Source organism: Protobothrops mucrosquamatus, unplaced genomic scaffold (genome assembly GCF_001527695.2).
Source record: "Protobothrops mucrosquamatus isolate PMUCROS unplaced genomic scaffold, P.Mucros_1.0 scaffold180, whole genome shotgun sequence".
NCBI classification, from domain to species: domain Eukaryota; kingdom Metazoa; phylum Chordata; class Lepidosauria; order Squamata; family Viperidae; genus Protobothrops; species Protobothrops mucrosquamatus.
This window is the reverse complement of record NW_015386539.1, coordinates 351,648-374,093: the sequence shown is the minus strand read 5'-3', so window position 1 is coordinate 374,093 and position 22,446 is coordinate 351,648. Positions and strand designations below refer to the sequence as shown.

The following is a 22,446-nucleotide window of genomic DNA, read 5'->3' as shown; positions in this document are numbered from 1 at the left end:
TTACACTGAGATGTAGACCAACACAAATGAATTAAGGGTTCGTTTACCCCTTGCGAGGCATTCCAACTGAGCTTTGGTCTGTGACAGCAGACACAGCAATTTCTGTGATGCGATCAGAAATCCAGAATGGAATGCAAATGTAATTTATTCTAGCCTTATTTCGCATTCTATATTATCTCTGGGAGCTACTTATAAGCAAATCTGTTTGCTTGGCTGCTGTTTTTGGGCTGTTATTGCTAAGCAGCAAGAGTGATTGGGAAGGAGGAAACACAGATTGGGTTGGAGTTAAACAATTAATTTTCACTGCTGTGGCTGATGGGAACTGTCATCCGGTCTATCTGGAGCAGCGTTTCTCCACCTTAGCCAGTCGAAGGCATGTGGACTTCAACTCCCAGAATTCTCGGGGCTGAATTAGCTTCTACACGCGAGCGTCCGCGAAAGGGATGATGGGAGCTGTAGAGCAGCCTGACTGAGGAACATACCATTTCCACAGTGCGGGGGGCAATAGTAAGAAGAAAGGGCCTCTTTTGTGTTCTTTTCTACTACTTTCACCACAGGCGCGCTTTTTTTTAATCTCCTAAACTTCGCAACGTAGCGGGATACTTCAGGCTTTTTTACCCTCCTTTGGCAGCCACGCGAGCCTTTCGCGCTCCCTCAGAGACGGCCTGGTTCCTCCCGGCCATCTCCATAGCAACCAGGGAAGGCGCCGGGCAAGATGGCGGCGGCGGCGACAGGCGATCCTGGGGCTCGGGATGGCCCGTCTTAGCCTCGCCATGAGCCTCCGGGGGATCCTTTGGGGGCTGCTGTGGCTGTTTCGGGCCGGGGCCCAGGATGGAGAGCAGGGTGTGTGGGGGAAAGATTAAGGGGGGGGGGGCTTAATCAGCAATGGGCAGGCAGAAATCCAACAGGTCCCGCTTTATGCCAGTCTCATGTTTTCTGATTTAGTTCTGCTTGCCTCACAGCTGTGAAATATTTTCCTTCCTTCCTTCCTCTCTCTCTCCCTCCCTCCTTTGCTTCCTTCCCATTCATTTTTTCTTTTCTTCCTCCCTTCCTTCCTCTCCCATTCCCCTCCCTCCTTTCCTTCCTTCCTTCCTTCCTCCCATTTTCCTTTCTTCTTTTTTCCAACCCTATCCATCCACCCATCCATCCCTAACCTCTTAGTCATGTTCACAGAATCCAAGAGAACCCATGTTCTGGATTTGCACAATACATTATTTTCTGAGCTAACCAGTGGGCCAAGTTGGTATAATAAACATTTTGAGCCCCCCCCCAAAGGGGGGATTTGTCCCCACCCACACACTAACAAAGTTTAGCTTGGGCAATCATGGCTATGTCTCTTAGGGAACGTGGCTTTTAGAGCTTTGGTATGTGCTTTGTTTTTGAATTCTCCTGGATTGGGTTTTTCTGACTTTTTTTAAGGCATAAACAACACCCAAAGCCTCCAAAGAATTGCAACCAGTTGTGTGTGTTCAAGAATGCTTTGGTTAGCAACTTCCTGCCTCTTTTATCCCCCTCCTTTGCAGCTTCGAATGATGACACAAAAACATAATCTCCTCAATTCTCTTACGCTGTCCTACATTTCCTTCTCTTCTATCAATGGTGAAAGGAAACTATGAAGAAATTCACAGAGGCCTCTTTATTTAGAGAGAACATCTTTGGCCAATGATTATGTTTAATGAATGACCTCAACATGATCCTGATTTCTCTGTTTAGATTTCCAACCTTCGTTTATCCACATGTCTGGGACTATGGTGACAGCTTCTTTGACCAACAGCCAGGCTGATACTTTCTCTCTCGCTGTGGCAGACAATGAAACTGGTAAGCATCCTTCAAAACCATTTTTGAGATGAATGAACCCAGAAAGTTCTGGAATGCCAAAGAGCAGGGAGGAAATTATTTTCTCTTTCTCAAAATGAATTAGTTTCACTCTTCCTGGTAAGAATGATGCTTGAGAGATGATAATACATGTGATAAACGCAGGATCCAATCTGGGTCAGTCACCATGACCAGAGATTTATTCTTCTGTGCTTTTAGATTCATGCTGTAGCCCATCCTCAAGGAACTTGTCTCTCACTAGAATGTGTGCTTTGGGCTATTCCATGTGTAGTATTTATGTGGTACCTTGTTGTGTGTGGCTTTTTAATTGTTGAGTAGAGTGTTGATGGCTGGCTATTAAGTTGTTGGCTGTTGTTTCCTTGTGGCTGCCGAGATCCAGAGTACCTAATCAGCTGATGGTAAATCAGCACTCCTGTTGATTGACAAGGGGCCCGTTTCCCAGGCTTCAATTATTTCCCTGGCTATTTTTGGATCTGCTCGGCCAACAATCTTAGTACCTGCGAAATTGGATGTATGTCCTTGCTCATTGCATATGATAATGTTCTTTGATCTCTTCTAGGATTGTTGCCCCTTTCAGATTGTAGTGGCAGAAACAGAACAGATGACTGGAGCTTGCAAGTCACACATCACGGGGTGAGTAGACAAAGTGATTCTCCTCTTATCCTTGCCAATAAAAGATCTTAGATCAACTTTTTAAGTATCTCCTGTGAACCTCTTTCCATAAAATTCTTGACCTAGATTCCTGATTTGGGCATTTTTTTTAACCATTGCAGTAAATAAAGATCCAAATAAAATAATTGCTGTTTTATCTCTGACATGGGTTTAATATTTATAGTTATGTTGTAATTCATAAAGCTTTCTTGGTTAATTGCTAGCTATCATATTTTGTATTTCAGAACGTTTCCAGGGTGACGGTGTCCTTGACCAGGCACTTGCAACTGTGTATTTCAAACCTCACTGATTGCTGTGTGGAGGCCCTGTGCTTGCTTCAAAGTTTGCAGGTCTCAGCATGTCAAGGGGCAAAGGTGATGGCCCGGCTATTAATCCAAGCGGAAATATACCCTAATACAACTTCAGGAAACCTAACTGGAAAAATAGGTATTTGATTCATGGCCACCTTTAGATGTTTTCAACATAATGTATGCACCCAACCAGCAAAATGTGGTTTGACTTTAATTGTTCAGGAGAAAAGGATATTGAAAGAAAAAGGCACCTCTTCAAATTAACCTATCAATTCTCACCTTTTTCTTCTTTAGAGAATGCAACGGTGATCCCCAATCAAGTCTTTCATCCCTTGGGCTCCTGTCCATGCAACCTCACAGCAGGAGTGTGTGATATTCAATGCTGTTGTGATCAGGTACTAATTCTGCTTTTAATTTCTGTAATTCTTCATTCTAAGCATCACCCTGGAAAGCTTCTGACATTTCTGAAACTCTGGCCCATGTCTTTAACCGCAGTTAAGTTTTTGAGATGTTCTTTTTGAACCAAATGATTTCATAATGAATTACACGGAAAAAGCTAATTGACGGCAAAGGCTGGCATGAGCTTTCTGGATTAGGAGTAATGGATGGAAACTAATCAAGGAGAGATCCAGCCTAGAAATGAGACATTTCCTGATAACAATAAATCAGTGGAACAATTTGTCTTCATCTCCAACCCTGGAGGTTTTCAAGAAGACATTGGACAAGGGGTTGGGTCCCTTCCAACTCTCTTATCCTGTATCCTATTTAGAGGCCTCCTCCCACATTACCCTAGACTTTTATAAAGCAATAACCTTAAGAAAATGTCCTTATCCCTAGCTCAAGTTTTTGTCTGGCCTAGTGTGGGCTGCTGAGACTGGCAAAAATATTTCTCAGACCCTCTTCTCAGTTCTCAGAGGCCGAGAGTGAATGGAAGATCTTCTGCATGTTGAGTAGACGGCCCACAGTCATTTTCCCCCCAAGATCTGTCTGTGAAGCTACTCAATCTTATTAGAATGGCATCAGGCTGATCCCAGACCTGTGTGTCTACCTTCTCTCTCAAGGATTGTACCCCAGAGATGAAGCAGCTTTTTGAGAGCTCGTGTTTTGAAGGGGTGTTCGGTGGGGACGTCAATCCACCTTTCGACCAGCTCTGCTCTGTCAAATCCAGGAATTTGGCCCCTGACTGGTTCCCCTTCCTGTGTGTGCAGTCTTCCGTTAATAATTCCCCTTTCCTTGGGTACTTCTATGATGGCTCTACGTAAGTATGAAAACTCCTCAGAGGCTTAGGGAGCGTGGAGCTGTGGAACAAGCATTAGCTGAGCATACAGTCTGTTACTCAGTCGTTCTCAATCTCAGCTGCTTGAAGAGGGGTGGACTTCAAGTCCCAGAATTCTCCATGCTGGCTAGGGAATTCTGGGAGCTGTAGTCCACCTATCTTCAAGCAGTCAAGGTCGAAAAACATAGCTATAGAACAGAGGTGGGGACTTGGGAGGCTGGCTAGGAATGCTGGGAGTTGAAGTCCACAAGTCATAAAAGGGCCATAGTTCCCCATCCCTGCTGTAGGACAGGCATTTGGCCTGAATAATTATTGTAATAATAATTCACACTGCAGCTAGTTGTACCAGTGATACACAACTTTATATGCATTGGATCGCAATTCCAGTCTCTGTAAGTGTGAGACAAAGTGTTGCTCTTGTTTCTATCTTTTCTCCAAGGCAGTGATGTTGATGAGGTCGAAATGAATGTGTAGCACCTGGTTTTAATACCACAACTGTGGTACTTAGACGTTGCCTCCCAAAAATGCCAGCAAAACGCTGACACTTCAGTTTGCACTGTGTCAGTCTGTTTGGGGGGGGGCAAGGCCGGGAATCACGGTCCCCACACACCTTCTCTATTCATTGTACAAATAGATTACATATTTATAAAATTCATTTGCAGTTCTTCATCCCAAGCGTCTTCCTTTAAGCTTCTGGTGCAAGCTATCCCAGGAAAACTGTCCAACGGTTACAGGCAAGGGGATCCCATCCTGACTGTTCATAATGACTATTTTACAGTTCCGCAGGTAAATGGCAACTCTCTGGTTTTTCTTTTCTTTTTCTCTTTTTGTTCATTAAAGAGGAGTTTTTTTTTCTGGATTGGGGAAAGGGGGAATGATGTGAAAACAAACCGGATTATCCTATTCTTGTGTCATCCAGTTATTCATAGCTGGGCAGTGTGCGAGAAATGCTCCTGTTTCCTTCCTTCGGGATGTTGAAGCCGAATGTGTGGCCACTTGCCAGGAAGCCGGGAGCGCCGTGTTCAGCAGCGCTGTCAACAGCGGAGTTGGAGGTACAGCGGTTTTGATTGCCAGGGAGAGACCTGGAGTCTTTTCATGTTTTTCCTAGTTACGATCTTTGCAGCTTCCCATGATCCTGTGATCAAAAGTCAGACGTTTGGCAGTTGGCTCATATGTATGACGGTGGAAGTGTCCCAGGGTCACGTGATCCTCTTTTGTGACCTTCTCACAAACAAAGTCAATGAGGAAGCCCAGATTCGCTTAACAACCAGGTTGCTAACTTATCAATTGTGGTGATTTGCTTAATAACTGTGGCAAGGAAAAGGCCATAAAAACAGGGCAAGGCTCACTTAACAACAGAAATTTTGGGCTCCATTGTGGTCGTAAGTCGAGGACTGCCAATATTAGATCTTCCGTCGTAGTTTGAGTTTGCCTTTCATCCCCTCGTTTTCCTTTTCCCTTTCCAGATAACATCAAACCAGAGGTGATCTACGAGGAAAGAAGTTCTGCCTTGCTCCCTTGTGCCAATAAAGGTCAATAAGCATTGAGCGAGTTTTTTTAGGCATAGTTATAACCCATCTTTTGAAAAGGTTTAATAAAAAAACTGCCCACGTATGACCTATAACCTGTACGAGAGCTTTCCTGTGTTCAGAATGCAGAAATGTGACTTTTGCTGAAGATTACATCATCGTGTGGGAAGGCAAGAGAATAAAAGAACTGAAGATCAAAGTCCTTTATGGAGGAATGTGTCTAGAAGGTATTTTTTTATATTTCTCTTAGTCCAGTTATTCTTTTTTACGATTTTTTTTTTCAGCCAGTGAAAGATTACCCGTGTGATTTGGAATCAGTTGTCAGAGCTGTTGTTTTTTACACTGGCTCTGAAGCAACCTTGCCTTTGGTTCATAAAAATCGCACCCCAAATCTATTCAACTTGAAAGTATCCATCTTTGAAAAGAGCATTTAATGGAAAGTGCATTGAAAAGATAACGTAATATTGCTTGGATGCCTAATGCACTCTGCCCTAAAGATTTTACGATTGGCTTAATTTTGATTTGGGCTTCTTCTGAGGCACGAACCCAGGGATGCTTGTTGAAGAAACCATAGTTAAAACAAGCCATATCTGCCTGTGATACGGTAACCCGGCGAAGGCTTCTCAAATTTGGTTGGATAAAAGCGCCAACCTAGTGGTGTCTCTTTTTTTTTTTAACTTGGTGCATTTTATATTTATCTTTGCCAGAGACGATAACACAGAAGTTCACTGTCACCTTTGTGAGCGCCAACGCTACAAGCCTGGAAGAATTCTCAGGAAACCCAGGTGGATGAAGTGGCTTTTCAGTGCAGAAGGCCCTTAATGGCGTATTGATGGTCGGCGGTGCTGATGCTTCAGTTTCTTTTTGTTTGTGTCATTTGTTGGGTAAGGGGTGGCATTTGGGGGCTGGGCTCTGCAGCTGGCCCTTGATGGTTTGGGTGGCACCCAGAGAAGCCCACCTCCTCCGTTGACAACTGGCCAAGAGTTTCTTGGAGGAAAAGGGTGTGGATCGCTTACTAGCTTGACCTGTTGTAGAACTTGGAGTAGATATACCTTCGTCTTGTTGATCAGGGTGTGTGTGTGTTGAGTTGGGAAAAGCTCAAGCAAAGTGAGAAACAAATTTGGCATTTGAGAGACTGTTAGCTCTAGCCAGACCGATCTCTCTCCTTCTGCAAGATTGCTTAACTGGATATATTTGAAGCCACCGGCAAAATCTTCTTTTGTCCACCCAGGTTATCAGCTTGGCAAGCCGGTTAGAGCCACAAACCTGACATCGTTGGCTCCTGTTACCACTCTAAAACTTTGGAAGCCTGGTAATTCTTTTTGATCACAAATATTACGCAATTTCAAGAGGAACAAAACAATATTCATTTATCAGTGTGACGTTCATTTGGGGACTCTTCGCTCATATTTCTGTGGAGGAGGGGGTAAAAGGGATTGGAGTTATATTCTGCTAAATTAAACTTGGGCATTTATTCTGTTGCTATCCTTAGGAACAAGAACAAAAATTACGAATATTATTTTGTAAGCAAAGCAATATCGAGTCTAATTTTAAAAACCTTTCCTAAAAGAGTCGTAATTTGCAAGTAAAGCTGTACTCTTGGGGCAGCTTAGTCACTTCAGTTTGACTTGTTTGATGTCTTAAGAAGAGGGAAATTCCACTCCTGAGGGCTTTCTGTTTAAATACACTAGAATAGTACTACATGAATGAGAAAACAATTTCTGAACCAGATTGTCTCCATTATTTAGTTGGCGAGAACTTGTGTTCATCAGCAAACCTGACTCCCCTTTTGTTTGGATTCAATTCCATTTCTGGATGCCTGATGGAGGTCAGTCTTGCAGACAACTGCACGCAGTTGAGGTGAGATTAAATTAGTTTCTTATTCTTCATTTTAAAACAAGGAAGAAAATCTCATTTTACACCAAAATAAAGGAAATTTAAGAAATCCACACTGATTTATAAAACCTGGCATTTTTCCTTTGAAATATGAAACCGCGAATTGTCTACCGGCCCATTTATATTGCATGCCTGTTTCTTCGCAGAGAGGATGTTGCTGCAAGGCTTAATTCCTTGGTGCAAGCGAGCCACGTTGGAAAAAGAGGCAACGCCCATAAAGAGATCTCAGATGACTGGGTGGAAGTCCTCCGTGAGTAGTCACAGTTTAGTAGCAACCAGTTAATTGCCGGTGTTTAGTTTGTGTTTAAAAGCATTAACGATCCTCTTACATTTTTTTTATTATGAAAGCCATAATCTCGCTAACAGGAGAACCGCAGCTATTAAAAAACAATTGGACTTCTAAATTAATTTAAAGTTGGATGTGGATATTGTAAATCAGTCGAACTATTTTTGGGAAAGTGAAGCGAATGAAGCCATCCTGTCTTCACAAAACTCTTTGTTTGTTTATATTTTCTCTTTTAACGTTGAAAGAAAAGGATAAGTTGCTGAGCAGCTGGTTGGTTAACCTTCTCAGCCCATTGGCTTTTGCTGTTCACAGGTGTAAATGCCTCTTCCATTTCAAACGCAAGCGACGGGAGCTTAAGAGGGATCTGTCCTGATGTTCCTGCCCACTTGAACATTCAGATCATCACCGCTGATGTAGGCGCAATAGAAGGAATCCCTCAAGAAGAGATACTTGGTGTGCAAATCGGGTGTGTACAATCTTACTTGCATTTGCTGAACTCGGATCTCTTCGGGGTCCTTTGGTGAAAACATTTCTCTTACCACATAGACTTCTAATTTCTTTCTGATTGAAACATGATGGTGATGATAGGATCCATTCAGTTGGGTCCAACTCTTTGCGATTCTATGGGCCGGGCCTCTCCACGTCTTCTGATCTTGCACGAATTTGAGTTGTTCTATGCTCTGGCTGGTGTCAGCTTTGATGGTGTCCCACCACACCGTATCCTTTGACGGCCTGGTTTCCTTTTACCGCTAACTCTTCCCAACATAATTGCTTTCTCCAGTCAATTCCCCTCCGCATGACGTGGCCCAAATTAATGAGGCACGGTTTTGTGATGTTTGGATTGAAACAGAACGATCCCCAAACTGCTTGACCTGTTGCAATCAGAAGGTGTGTTCCATCCCAAGGAGGAGAAAATAAAAAAATCTCACTGCATTCTGACACGGGCCCATATCACACAGATTGTTCTTTATTTTTGCTGTTATTCGGGATGCCTCCTAGAAGCAGTGCTGCACTAATGAGCACTGACATTTCCCCCCTGTCCGTTAGGAATTAGAGTTGTCCTCTTTTGTAATGCTACTAGGCTAAAAAAAAAAATGCTCTTCTTAACATTAGAATGTTGACGACAATCAGATAGGTGACATTGCACGGCCTTCTACATTGTAGCTGCAGTTCCCATGTACAGGAAAGGCTTCTCTCTTTCAGTTTTTCCACCATAACTTGGCAAGTTCCCTGTGGCCTGGCTTGTCCGGAGAACGTGAGTTCCTTTCCCGTCTCTGCTGCAGTGCAGTTTATTAAAGTACCTGCTCAGCCCCCAGTGCCAAAGACAAGGTAAAACTAGGATGCAGACTTGTAAATCTGCTCCAGAGAAACTGCTAGGGCAGGGGTAGGCAACCTTGGCTCTTGTGGACTTCAACTCCCAGAATTCCTGAGCCAGTCATAAAAGAGCCAAGGTTGCCTACCCTTGTGCTAGGGAAACTGAGTCATGCAACCGCCATTTGCGATCTTCCCAGCAGTCTCTGACAAACACTCAAGGGGGGGGGAGCCAGATCCACCTAACCACAGCAATGATTCCCATAACTGTGGCAAAACAGGTTATAAAATCAGCTACAACTCACTTTAACAACCTATTTTTTTTCTTTCCAGATTTCAAATTAACTACACGGAGTACGACTGCAGGAGAAACGATGTCTGTTGGCCTGAGCTTTTTTATCCCATGACACGCTACTATACTGGTAAAAAAAAAAAAAGGACTCTCAATTGGCCTTTCTCGTGTTTAATTTCTAGCTGACCCCCAAGTCCTTGGGTGGGTGGGTGGGTGTCTCAGTAGGGAGATGTATTTATTGGAAGAATTTCCTTTTATGTCAGAATTCATTTATAGACATGGCCTGAGCACTACACGTAGCATATTATTAGGCGATTCCAGTTTTGTAAATCTTTTATGCTGGGGAGAGACTCGTCTCTGGCAGAGGATGGCTTAGATACCCTCATTCTAGCAGAAGCTTGTCTGGATTATCTTCCACTGAAATGCCAATTCTGGAGCAATTTCTTCCAAGATATAAGGCATCATCCCGTTTCTAAACCTTTATCTCCAACCTCTTTTCAGGAGAGCCCTATTCCCACACCCTTGCCAAAGGCCTGGTGCTGGCTTTCTTCGTCCTCCTTGCAGTGGTGCTGAGCAGTCCTTGGAGTGGGATCCTCCGCCTGTGGAACAAGCCCTGAAAACCTCCACTTCCCCCACAGAATTTTGATCGTGCTTTTCTACATTTTTTTTTATTATCATGCACAGCTTTTATGGAAAGAGAGAAAAAAATGGGCATTTTCCCCAGATATATTTTCCAAAAAAATAGAGGGTGGGGGAAGAGAGAGGAAAAAAAATAAAAATAAAAACCCACCTGGACAAAACTGAAACCGTGTTGTGATTTTACAGGAAAAAAAGAGCAATAAAGGAGAATCCAATCAACAAGGGATGTGATTTGGATCCTACGGCTGTATTGGGTGTCCAATCTTGGCAACTTAAAAGACTTGTGGACTTCAACTCCCAGAATTCCCCAGGCAGAATTCTGGGAGTTGAAGCCTATAAGAAAGTGGGACGCCCTTGCATTAAAATAATAATAACAACGGTAAAAGTGTAATAAACGAGGCGGACGCCATGCCGCCGAATCCAGGGGGCGCTGCACCTCCTTAGTAACTTCCCTTATCTGGGCTGTTAATTGCCGCTCTGTACCAGCACTTCCGTTTCAGCGTAAACTCGTCTCCAGAGTTGGCATTATTACCACCGAGAAGCCGAGAGAGAGACGGAGCGGTCTCTCCTACGCCCAATGGCGCAGCTGCGGGCGGAAAGCCGGAAGCCGCTCCCGCCCTCCGTCCTCCGAAGGGGCGTGGCCAGCGGCTGAGGGGAAGCGCCGGTTTCCGCCCCGCCTCCGCCTCTCCATGGCGGCCGGGCGGCGTCGAGGGCCGCGGTGAGCGCCCGGATGGGCTCCCTCTTCCGCAGCGAGGCCATGTGCCTGGCGCAGCTCTTCCTGCAGGCCGGCTCGGCCTACGAGTGCCTCAGCGCCCTGGGCGAGCGCGGCCTGGCCCACTTCAGAGACGTGAGTGGCCGCGGGGGGAGAAGGCCGAGACGCCCCGGCCTCGGGTTTTTATTTGTTCCGTCCCACCCTTTTATTGTATGGGGAAGCATATCTCGTGCTCCTCCCTCTTTTCCTCACAACAACAACCCTGTGAGGTGGGCCGGGCTGAGAGAGAAGGACTGGCCCAAAGTCACCCAGCTGGTCTTCGTGGCTTCTTACCTAGGGAGGCCAAGGCAGCCCCAAACCAGAGGGCTTCTGCCATGGAGAGAGAATAGAATAAGGAATGGAATAGAAAATAGAATATAGAATATAATAGAATATAAAACAGGAAATAGAATAGAATATAGAATAGAATAGAATAGAATAAGGAACAGGAAAATAGAATAGAATAATAACTTTATTGTCACTTTACGTGTGCACTGATCAGCATACATTAAAATGAGATTTCGTTGCACGCAGCTCTCAAAGGGTACATGTAATAAAACAAGTGGTATTAAAGTGTTTAATAAAGTGCCTTGCTCTATGGTTTGCTTCATAAAGTTTGTCTCAGAAGTTATGAATGGTGTTTAATGATGATGTGTAACTTTTCAAGGCCAAAGGTCTTTCCTTCATATTCTGTGTGCACCAGCTGCGGAAGACTCAAGGATCGTAATGGTTAAAATAAACTATGGCTTAATGCCATAGAATTGAACTTGTAAACTCTTAGACAATAGAAGTTTCTGTTGTCAGTTAAACAGCTAAAAAAAAAGATTTGCCTTTCCAGCTCAACTCAAATACAAGTTTGTTCCAGCGGAAATATGTGGGTGAAGTGAAGAAATGTGAAGAAATGGAAAGAATATTGGGTAAGTTTGGAGAATGCTGAACAACTGGCAACCTTGATCCTCTTAAGTAAAGTTTTACCCATCCTGAAATGTATCACAGAGTTGTTCTTTCAAACAGAAAAGGGAATGTAGCTCTTGTCAATTTCAAACTGAGCTTGAAAGAATATTACAATCCACTTGATTTATTGCTTCGTTCTTGCATTGTATGTTCTCCCACATTTCAGAGGATTAAAAAACTGTGGTTTTAACCACAGTCGGGAGATTTGGTGATCATTTTGGCACCAGGCGCTGGTTGTTTCTCCATTTTGGGGTTTGATTTAAAATTCAGAGAATTAGTATGCAAATTCTGGGCTTCTTCAATTCTCACGATACAATAGAGAAAACTGATCAGGCTTGATTTTAGAGTGCCCTCGCATGTGCGTAAATATCCTTCGCGATGCACAAACTTCCCAGAGGAATGTGCCAAAGCACAACCTTCTAAAGCCAGTTGCTTTACCTCGATGAAATTCTTTTTCATTTTTGCAGGATACCTAGTGCAGGAAATAAAGAAAGCAGACATCCCCCTTCCGGAAGGAAATATCACTCCTTCTGCTCCTCCACTTAAACAGATGTTGGAAATCCAGGTAACTTGTAGAAATGGGGATCGCGTGATGTTCCAGGATGACAGAAAAATCTGGTTTTTCAATTCTTTAGGCCTGTGTTTGGCAACCTTGGTAACTGACTGGGTAATTCTGGGGGTTGAAGTCCAGACCTCTTACAAGTTTTCAGGGTTGAGAATCACTGCTTTTAGGCCAACCCTAAGACACTTGCAGCTCCAAATTTCCCACTGTCTGCTGTTCAACTGTAGCGATTGTCTTGGTTTCTGCTTGGAAGAACCACACTCCTGTTAGAAATCAACCACACCGAAACTGTGCTGTTTTTCTCTGTTGTAGGAACAACTACAGAAGCTGGAGGTGGAGTTGAGAGAGGTGACCAAAAACAAGGAGAAGTTGAGAAAAAACCTTTTGGAGTTGACAGAATACACCCACCTGCTGAAGGTCACGCAGTCCTTCGCCCAAAGAGCTACTGGGGTATTTATTTATTTTATTGACTTTAGATGTGTGTAAGGTCACCCATCTTAAACAAGTGACTCCGGACAGCAGACAATCATAAATAAAAACAAATACCTCGTTTCCAGTCTTTTTTTTTTTTTTTTGGCTATTCCACTCTCCGTTTGATGTAAGATTTTCGCTGTCTTTTATTTTAGCTCGAGTCCTGCGTACAGAGCAGTTACGAAGAATTCCTGTCTTTCGATCATGATCCTTTGGTTGAGTACAATTGCATGCACAGACTTGAGGCCAAACTTGGGTAAGTAGCCAAACTGGATGGTGAATAGCCACGCAAAGCATCTTTAGCCTTGTTTTATACAGGTAGTCTTAGCAAATACTGGGGAGAATTAATTTACTGCATATCAATTTGGATTGTTTTGAAGCATCCGGTGATGTAGTAATGAAGCATAATTGTGACTCTGCAGGTAATGCGAATCATGGTTCCCTGTCCTGGTGAGATTATTTTTAGGGCACTTTTTTTCCTTTTAATGTAGATTTATCTCCGGCTTAGTTCACCGAGCCAAAATTGAAGCATTTGAAAAAATGCTGTGGCGGGTGTGCAGAGGAAATACAATTGTTTCTTACTCTGAAGTGGAAGAATGCTTGGAAGATCCTGATTCCGTAAGTAAGACAGCTGGAGAAATCAGAGTAAATTATTCCGAAGGCTGATGGATCAGTTCCTCCTGAATAATCAGCATACATAGGGTTGGCTGCATTTAACAGAGGGATAGAATCAAGATCCCAGATCCCTTCCAACTCTCTTATGAATTGGTGTAAAACAGTTGTGGCTACTACCATTAAGATCCGCTAATTATGAACTGTTTACTTATGAAAAGTTAAACTTTTATGTTGGAATACCGAAAACATAGTTTCAAAACAGCATGGATTCAGGGCATCATAATTTGTAATGGATTCGTTTACGTTTGCACTTCAGTGCCATTGTTAACTCTGAACCGTCGTTAAATGAATATCATCAGTCGAGTTAGCACCCGTATGTTGGAAAGATTAAATCTGAGTAGCTTTACCAGAGAAATGAACCGATGCATGCCTGTTTGAGGCACTGAAGTCCATTCCTGCTTTATCTTGCGAAATTCAGTAGAAACATTGCACAAAACAACATCCCTGGGCTAAGAAAGGGCAACCTGAGCCCCGTAGTTCCCCTGTCAATCAAAGCTGAGGTGAGCCATTCCTGTTTGTTTTCCAGGGAGAGCTGACCAAGTGGTTTGTGTTCTTGATATCCTATTGGGGTGAACAAATTGGCCAAAAGATTAAGAAAATATGCGACTGGTAAGGACAAACTCAAGTGTTTATGTCATGCTTTTTTCATTTGTTTCATATATTTGTAAGACGATGCTCCAAAAATGTAAAAATGGTTAGGGAAAACTGCATTTTCAAAACTCCTCGGAGTTTGAACGGTCACTAAACGAACCGTTGTCAGCCGAGGACTACATGTGTAGGAAAAATAGCTGTGGTTTAAGGATGTGAGGTCACACGTTTGTAAGAATAGCTTGGCTGGCTGCTTCAGTGACTTCTTTGTGTCACAGCTACCACTGTCACATCTACCCGTATCCCAACACTCCGGAGGAACGGCGGGCGGTGATGGAAGGCCTCCAGGTTCGCATCCAGGACCTTCACATTGTAAGTAGACAGTTACGTTCACACTCTGGCTGTGTGTTTCCAGTGGAAGAGGCCAGTTGTTTCACGGAATCAATGTGGACGTGCAGTGTGTTTGTTTGGAGTGCGTTAAGAAATGAGAGCTTTCGTCCACACAGCCCGTGAGATCATATTTGCCTTCTCCAAGTGGATTTATTCTCTTTTAGGGTTTTGTTTATTGTCCTGGAGATATTCAGACATAGCATCGTATTCAGGACTCTTTTTTTTTTGCCTTTGTGGCCTTAAGAAACTTGTTTCTTGTAACAGGAAAATGTTTTTCTTTGGGATTGTTTTATCTGCTGCCAGCTGGGCACCGTGAAGCTAAGCCAATTCCCCCAGAAATAGAACTAATAAAAGAGAAACGACTTTAAGGTTACTTTGTCCTGCCGATACCCCCCTTTGGATAACAGTTGCCTTTGTAATAAAGGTTTTTTGTTTGTTTTTTTTAACAAAACCCCCAAAGGTGTTGCACAAAACCGAAGATTATTTACGACAAGTCTTGTGCAAAGCTTCTGAGTCCATCTACACCTGGGATGTTCAGGTGAAAAAGATGAAAGCCATTTATCACGTGCTGAATCTCTGCAGCTTTGACGTCACCAACAAATGCCTCATTGCTGAGGTCTGGTGCTCCCTGGCGGATCTGCCCAACATGCGTCGCGCCCTGGATGAAGGATCCGTAAGTCAAGGCTGAACGTTGCTTTGATCAGTCTGTAATAAGGAGACTCAGCAGTTCTGATCCCTTCTTTCCGAGCATATTTGTACATGATTCATGCACAGATAAGAGCACGAATGGGACGGGGGCTGCTGGGCATATAATAAGGAGGGTTTGTTTACTTCTGCAACCAGAGAGAGAGCGGCGCTTCCGTCCCTTCCTTCATGAACACCATTCCGACAACAGAAACGCCTCCGACTTTGATCCGGACCAACAAATTCACCGCGGGATTCCAGGACATCGTCGATGTGTACGGGATTGGCAGCTACAGGGAAGTCAATCCTGGTGAGTCTGAAAAATAGTGAAAACGGGGGGGTGTAAATTCTAAACCGGGCTCTTTCCCCTCGTTGATGCTGACCTGCCTTCACTTTCCTGTGGCCTTGTGAACTCAGGTGGGTTTTGTGTCGCTGAAAGAGCCGCGGTGTTCTTGTAAAGCAGAGGGCGCGTCCAACCGTGGCAATTTAAGACTTGTGGACTTGAAGTCCCAGAATTCATAGCTGGCTGGGGAATTCTGGGAGTTGAAGTTCACAGGTCTCAAAAGTGGCCACGGTTGGAGACCCCTGCTGTAAAGAATCACCCGACAGTGAGACAGGCAGCGTATAACTGGAATAAATAAATAAATGTGACTTTCACAGCTCTGTTCACCATCGTCACCTTCCCCTTCTTGTTCGCCGTGATGTTCGGAGACTGCGGACACGGCTTCCTGATGTTCCTCTTTGCGCTCTTCATGGTTTTGTTTGAAAAACACCCCAAACTGATGAAATCCCAAGACGAGGTATGGGAAGCCCAGACTCCTGTGTGACTGGTGCTCTTCACTGCTTGGAAAAAAAAAAATCCTGTTTTTCCACTGTTGCATCTGTAAAGAAGGAATGTGGGGCCTTGGTGGTTTTGTTGCAGAGGTTTCACGACCCATAGATAATGCTGATTGTAAACAATAGTCCCTAATCAAGGAACTACCAACTAAGAAATACAGCCAAACAGTAAACAGCCTAATCAAGGGACTACCAAGAAGAAAACAGCTCCCCCACCAATACTGACAGGGCAAGCCACTTGCATATAAACAGAGAGCAAACCCTCCACTCCCTTCTGGCACTGATGATGTTACCTAGTTGGGTCATGAAATGTCTGCAAGAAAACAAGCCAGCTCAGAGAGCCCCAGGGACCCCACCGTTCAGCCCTGAGCTACAGAGATTCCCTTCTAAGGTGACGGTGAGGCCTCTCTCCTTCTGTCCACAGATCATGAAGATGGTTTTTCAAGGACGATACATCATCCTGCTGATGGGATTGTTCTCCATCTATACCGGCCTGATCTACAATGACTGTTTCTCTAAATCTTTGGTCATCTTCAGCTCGGGATGGCATGTTTCACAAATGCCTGGGATGGACTGGAGGTAAGTTGTGGCTGTGCAGCCTGTGTCAGTTTCACTTCTGGGCAATCTCTGTCCTCTTCTTTAGAATAGGGATAGGATAGGAATAGAATAGAATAGAATAGAATAGAATAGAATAGAATAGAATAGAATAGAATAGAATGCTAATAGAATAGAATAGAATTCTCTTCTTCTCAACCTCTAATTCTGTTTTCTTTCCTTTTTGTTTTTAAATTGTTCTAGCAAGGCAGACTCGACAAATCCGTCTGTGACTCTGAATCCAAATGCGACTGGCGTCTTCACCGGTCCTTACCCTTTCGGCATAGATCCGGTGAGTGACTTCCCTTGAGCCGCTGCCGTCTGTCCAGGAGACTTGGCAGAATTACAGCCCTCAGCCCACGGCTGCTCTTTTTTTCAGCAGCGAGGCAAAACTGTCCGTCGGACTGCCCTGAATTTTCCCTTGGGGTTGTTTCACGCAAAATAGCTTTCAACATACAAGGAGTCCTTAGATTTACCCACCATAACAGGAAAATGGTCAAGTGTTGGCTGTCGTTAAGTGAATCTGGCTTTGGCCTTGCTTGTCAGAAGGTCACAAAAGGGGATGATGTGACCCCAGGCTATGCAACCGTCATAAATGTGAGACAGCGGTCAAGCATCCAAATGTAAATCACGTGACCACGATCGTACGTGTGAAAAACGGTCCTCGGTCACTTTATTCAGTGCCGTCGTAACTTTGAATGGTCACTAAGCGAACCGTCGTAAGTCGAGGACTGCCTGTATTCTGGGCTGAATCTTGTCTTAAAGGCTGTCTTTCTCTTCCCTTCTAGATGTGGAGCCTGGCGAGCAATCGCCTCCCCTTCCTCAATTCCTTCAAAATGAAAATGTCGATCATTATTGGGATGGTGCACATGGTCTTCGGGATTGCCCTGGGGGGCTTTAACTACGTGTGAGTAGGGACAGGATGGGAAGCCGGGGGGGGGGTCTTTGCCGTGCCTTTGACACGAGAGGGGCGCCAAATAAGCGTCGTCGTAAATAAGTTTCATACAGTGAAGGTCTTTTTCTCTTTTTCCGGATGAAGCGCTTCCCCTTTTAAGGCTTTTGGCGCCCTTCAAACCCGTTGCATTACTCTTTTCCATCACCTCCCATTAGCCCAGCCTCTGATCACACTGGGACCGCTGGCAGCCGTAGAACGACACTTGTGAGAGTGGACAACAGCCCTGTTGAACTAAGCAGACAATTGACTTTTCTGTGAACACTCTCTGCAAAACGGAGTTGGGCTGATTATTGAAATTAAAAAAAAAAAAAAGTAGAGTAGCGTGGTGGCCTGTTGCGAACTCCAAATAGGCGTCAGGAAGGGCGTCCAGCCAGTAAATGCTCAGCTCCATCCCATCAAGGGATTATAGGGTTGTAAAAAGGGAGGTTTTTTTTAATTGAAATGAAAAATAAACCCACCCTTTCTTCTCCTTCCAGGCATTTCAGGAAGACGTACAATATTTACTTGGTGATCATTCCTCAACTTCTGTTCATTCTGTCCATTTTTGGATACCTGGTGTTCATGATCGTCTTTAAATGGCTGGCTTACGGCCCTGAAAATTCCAGTTCTGCTCCCAGTATCCTGCTTCAGTTTATCGGCATGTTTCTGTTCCACGATAACAAGAAGCAAATCTTTTTCTCCGGGCAGGTGGGTCATCCTTAGACCTGAAAGGTCCAGAAATGAAATCTGAATTCTCTCTATTTTTAAATGCTATCTTCTGTTGAAATAAGTCGGCCTTAAATTGGAGTAAATTAAAACAGTTTGCAAGATGAGCCCAGTAACTATTAATTGTTGGAGACTTGAATCTGAGTTTTGTACGTCCTTAAGAAATGATTGAAGTGTTGTTTTAGAAGCCACCTAAATCTAGGGAATTGCTATAAGTTTAGGCACAATGGGGTCCTTGGTTTAAAAATGTAGATTTTCAGGCTCCTTAAGGTTGGCCATAGCTTTTTAAAAACCTAACACTCTTCAGCAGAAAATGTATGATATAGGAGGGCTTAGTGGATTGCTTTTAATGAGTTATAGCATTTTTTTGAGACAAGCAGAAAGGATCGCATTCTTTTGCAAACTACTGAAAACAGTGTAACCTTGTCAAAACAAACAAAACATATAAAACAAGTTTTTTTTAAAAAAAAACAACAACTAGCCAGATTGTCATTTAGCCCAATAACATAAAATCCTTAATTCAGCAGAGAACTTTTACAAGGCTTTTGCTAACCAAAATTTTTAACCACCTCGAAATTACGGCTGTGTAAATTTTGCCTCTTTTAAAACAGATGATCCTTCAGAAATTCCTGATAGTCCTGGCTGTACTTTCTGTTCTCGTTCTGTTTTTTGGAAAGCCGCTTTATTTGTACTGGTTGAACAATGGCAGACAAAGCTTTGGGTCCTACAGAGTGAGTATTGGGAAGAACTCTGGGGTAAATTGTGTATTTTTCCTTGACAAAAAAATTCTGCATCCTGCCGCAGGCCAGGGCTCTCTCAATCAGCGTAGAGAGCATCCAGTCTAATCGATGAAGGGGGAAAAGAATGCTGTGTTTGAAGGGAAAGATAGTTCACAAGGCTTTGCCTAGGCTTAACACCTGGCTGCCATTCCCTGAAGCACTTTGTGTGTTTTGTGGTGCCTTAATCTTGTGTCTCGATGTGGCCCTTAAGATGTTGAGCTGCTCAGCCTTGTTTCAGGACAGGGTTGGGAGGTGTTTAGTAGTTGCTTGCTGAAAGATTATTTGAGAAACCGGTCCGTGAATCCCCTTCAGAGACATCCCTAAAACCGCACAACTCTTTTTTCCTTCTCCAGAAAGGTTATCGCTTGGTACGGAAGGAAAGCGAAGAAGAGATTGCTCTCTTGGCAACTTGTGAGATGGAAGAGGGAACCAGCCCTTTGAACAACAGGCATAAGACCGAAGAGAAGGAAGAGGTTGGGCCTGGGACTCTTTTCAGCTCTTCTTTTTTTTTAATCCTTTCATTGAAAAGTTATTTTCGATTTGTTTTATGACGTACGCCAGCTCAGGGCTGTTGTGTACGCCGACGCCAGGGGTAGGCCACCTTGGCTCTTTTACGACTCGTGGACTTCAACTCCCAGAATTCCTGAACCAACATGGCTCAGCTTGGAAACCTCTCCCTTTCCCCTCAGCATGGCTGGCTCGGGAATTCTGGGAGTTGAAGTCCACCAGTCATAAAAGAGCCAAGGTTGCCTACCCCTGGCCTAGGCAAATGCAATTAAAAATACAGATAGTCCTTGACTTAACGAGCACGATTGAGCCCAATCTTTCTGTTGTTAAGTGAGACCTTTGTTAAGTGAGTTTTGCCCCATTTGGCAACCCATCTTCCCACAGTTAAGTGAATCACTGCAGTTGATAAGTTAGTATCCCGGCTGTTCAAGTGCAGCTGGCTTCCCTCTTGACTTTGCTTGTCAGGTCACAAAAGGGGTTCACGTGACCTTGGGACACAGCAACCGTCATAAATATGAACCAGTTGCCAAGCATCTGATCAGGTGATCATGGGGGATGATGCAAAGGTGGGGAAAAAATGTCACAAGTCACATTTTTCCCTGCCATTGTAATTGAACCATCCCTAAATGAGTTGTTATAAGTGCAGGACAACTTGTGAATAAATTAGGGAATGAAACAGAAATGTCATATATTCAGCTTCTGTAGTTCCTTGCTTATGAAGTGATTAATCTCCCCCAAATCACAAGCAGGATGTTGGGATTGTGGATTATAATCCGCACCCTGGCCGCAATCCCACTTACACGCTGTCTCTTTTAGTTTAGCCTTTCAGCGGTGTTCATGGAGCAGGCCATCCACAGCATTGAATATTGTCTAGGATGCATCTCCAACACCGCTTCCTACCTGAGGCTCTGGGCACTCAGTTTAGCCCACGCCCGTAAGTATCTTGTGGGATTTGAACGATCAGTCAATCATGGTACAACAGTCATCTGTGAAAAATGGTCCTAAGACAATCCTTCCAGTGCCGTTGTAACTTCGGTCACTAAATGAACTGTTGTAAGCTGGGGGCTGCCTGTATTGTGTCTCACACGTCCAGTAAAGCAGGTGGGGCTTGGAGTTACCTGCTCATGTCTCTGCCTGTCTCTTTTAGAGTTATCCGAAGTGCTTTGGGCAATGGTCATGAAACTGGGTCTTCACATGGATGCAGCCTACGGGATCTTGCTCTTGGTCCCCCTTTCGGCCTTATTCATGATCCTCACAGTATTCATTCTCCTGGTCATGGAGGGCCTCTCCGCTTTCCTGCATGCCGTACGGCTCCATTGGTACGTGGTTCCTTTTCACCTTCTTGGACAACTTTCTAGTGCGGCGTTTTTGAAACTTTTATGTGGAATTGAATCGGACGCTTTATTCGGCCTAGTGTGATTAGACACACAAGGAATTTGTCTCCGCTACTGGAGCTCTCTGTACATGCAGAGCAACAGAGATGATGATGATGATAATAATAATGAGAAGGAGAGGAGGAGAAAAGATAAGAAAGATAAACAATAAACTCACTACATGAGTTAACATACATAGGCATTAAACAGCACTGGGAGAATTGGGTGTTGAATGTTATGTTTAGGAAATGGAAGCTTTATTGGGGGGGGAAAATAGAAACTGTCTTTTCAGGAGACTGAAAATGTTGGGTTTGAAAGTAACCTTTGGTGCTCAAATAGTTCAGGAGTCAGGGTTTAGCATGTTCATTTTATTTATTTTTTCTTTTTTCTTATTGCAGGGTGGAATTTCAGAACAAATTCTACACGGGCGATGGATACAAGTTCACCCCTTTTTCCTTTCAAGACATTTCTTTACATTTTGATAGATACATCTCATAGTCTGGCTGTTTTTGGCTGTAAATAATCATGTACGCTGACGTCATCCTTGTTCGACTCCCTGTAGCAAAGGCCCTCACTGATTTTTGCCTTAAAATGCAGCCAAATAATTTTATAACGACCCTTAATCGCCTCTGACTCGGACTTTGAAAACGTGGGACCCTTTGCAAGCAGGCCTTGTCTTCCTTCCGTAAGCACCTTTAGGTTAATTTTGAAACTGACCTGAAATATTCAGTTGCTGCTTCTGAACATGCTGTAGCCGTTTTCTAAGCAAAACCTTTCAAGGGTAGTTTTTTGCATAGTTGTTTTGGAGAAAGACCCTTTGAAAGTTTTTTTTTAAGGGAGCATTAATCAGCCATCAAGGCATTTGGGATCACTCCTCTGATTAATTCCTCTGATCCTTGTCACGAATATTTCTGGAACTTGATAACAGCCACTGGGAATAAAACTCTATTCTTCTGTATTTTTTGGAAAACACTATGATTTTTCTCTTGCTTGATCCAAAACACAGGCTTTAAAAGCAGGTTTAGGATTTCCTCTTTGCACAAAGGGTATGACTTTTTCCATAGAAATTGAAAAGCTATTTGAGACTCACAGAGGGACATAGAAGCATTGGTTCTGCTTTTTTCTCTTCTACTCTCTTTTTTCAAAGATGCATTATAGGCAATGTGGGAGCTTCCTCTCCCAAGCCTGGAATCACTGTCTGAAATTATTCTGAACACTCCGATATATCTAATAGAGCTTCTGTAGGTGAAACCCTAGGATTATAAAAAAACCTTCCCAGGAAAATTAAGATGTTTTTTGGTGTCTGGCAGTTTTTGGCAGCCTACAGCATGGGTGTCCAGCTTTGGCAACTTAAGACTTGTGGATTTCAATTCCCAGAATTCCCCAGCCAGCCATGCTTCTGGGAATTGAAGTCCACCCTTGCTGGCTGAAGGATTCTGGGAATTGAAGTCTTAAAGTTGCCAAGGTTAGACTCCCCTGGTCTACAACCTTTGCCTCTCCATGGCCTGCATTAATGCAGGCTGTCTTAGTTGTGATACCGCACACTCCTTTTCCACAAAAATCAGATTCCCGTTTAATCTTGACCCCGAAGCCA

At 43.8% G+C, this 22,446-nt stretch overlaps 2 protein-coding genes across 2 annotated transcripts; both read left to right on the top strand.

Annotated features, from left to right (window-relative positions):
* The first annotated feature begins 696 nt into the window (after window positions 1–696).
* On the top strand, window positions 697–10,142 carry TCTN2 (tectonic family member 2). Its single transcript, XM_015813640.1, has 18 exons — window positions 697–843; window positions 1,714–1,818; window positions 2,396–2,469; window positions 2,733–2,934; window positions 3,093–3,193; window positions 3,860–4,056; window positions 4,737–4,860; window positions 4,994–5,126; window positions 5,541–5,606; window positions 5,726–5,830; window positions 6,311–6,388; window positions 6,835–6,915; window positions 7,352–7,463; window positions 7,646–7,749; window positions 8,098–8,251; window positions 8,989–9,114; window positions 9,430–9,518; window positions 9,890–10,142. Exons 1-18 carry the CDS (start codon window positions 753–755, stop codon window positions 10,003–10,005), a joined length of 2,058 nt encoding a protein of 685 aa, XP_015669126.1. The 5' UTR covers window positions 697–752; the 3' UTR covers window positions 10,006–10,142.
* Window positions 10,143–10,757: 615 nt separating this feature from the next.
* On the top strand, window positions 10,758–21,822 carry ATP6V0A2 (ATPase H+ transporting V0 subunit a2). The gene is made up of 20 exons (XM_015813639.1): window positions 10,758–10,874; window positions 11,617–11,695; window positions 12,200–12,297; window positions 12,607–12,744; window positions 12,921–13,021; window positions 13,257–13,383; window positions 13,967–14,049; window positions 14,307–14,400; window positions 14,879–15,091; window positions 15,262–15,412; window positions 15,763–15,902; window positions 16,364–16,518; window positions 16,738–16,825; window positions 17,322–17,440; window positions 17,965–18,175; window positions 18,805–18,924; window positions 19,326–19,445; window positions 20,296–20,413; window positions 20,627–20,798; window positions 21,251–21,822. The coding sequence occupies exons 1-20, from the start codon at window positions 10,758–10,760 to the stop codon at window positions 21,348–21,350; spliced, it is 2,544 nt and encodes an 847-aa protein (XP_015669125.1). The 3' UTR covers window positions 21,351–21,822.
* The last annotated feature ends 624 nt before the right edge of the window (window positions 21,823–22,446 follow it).

Excerpts from the sequence above, each read along its gene's own strand:
- TCTN2 (XM_015813640.1), top strand. The coding sequence starts at position 753 with ATGGCCCGTCTTAGCCTCGCCATGAGCCTCCGGGGGATCCTTTGGGGG. Across the intron at positions 2,935-3,092 it reads AAACCTAACTGGAAAAATAG|AGAATGCAACGGTGATCCCC; the intron begins GTATTTGATTCA and ends TTTCTTCTTTAG. Across the intron at positions 6,916-7,351 it reads TCTAAAACTTTGGAAGCCTG|TTGGCGAGAACTTGTGTTCA; the intron begins GTAATTCTTTTT and ends TCCATTATTTAG.
- ATP6V0A2 (XM_015813639.1), top strand. The coding sequence starts at position 10,758 with ATGGGCTCCCTCTTCCGCAGCGAGGCCATGTGCCTGGCGCAGCTCTTC. Across the intron at positions 11,696-12,199 it reads AGAAATGGAAAGAATATTGG|GATACCTAGTGCAGGAAATA; the intron begins GTAAGTTTGGAG and ends TCATTTTTGCAG. Across the intron at positions 13,384-13,966 it reads GCTTGGAAGATCCTGATTCC|GGAGAGCTGACCAAGTGGTT; the intron begins GTAAGTAAGACA and ends TTTGTTTTCCAG.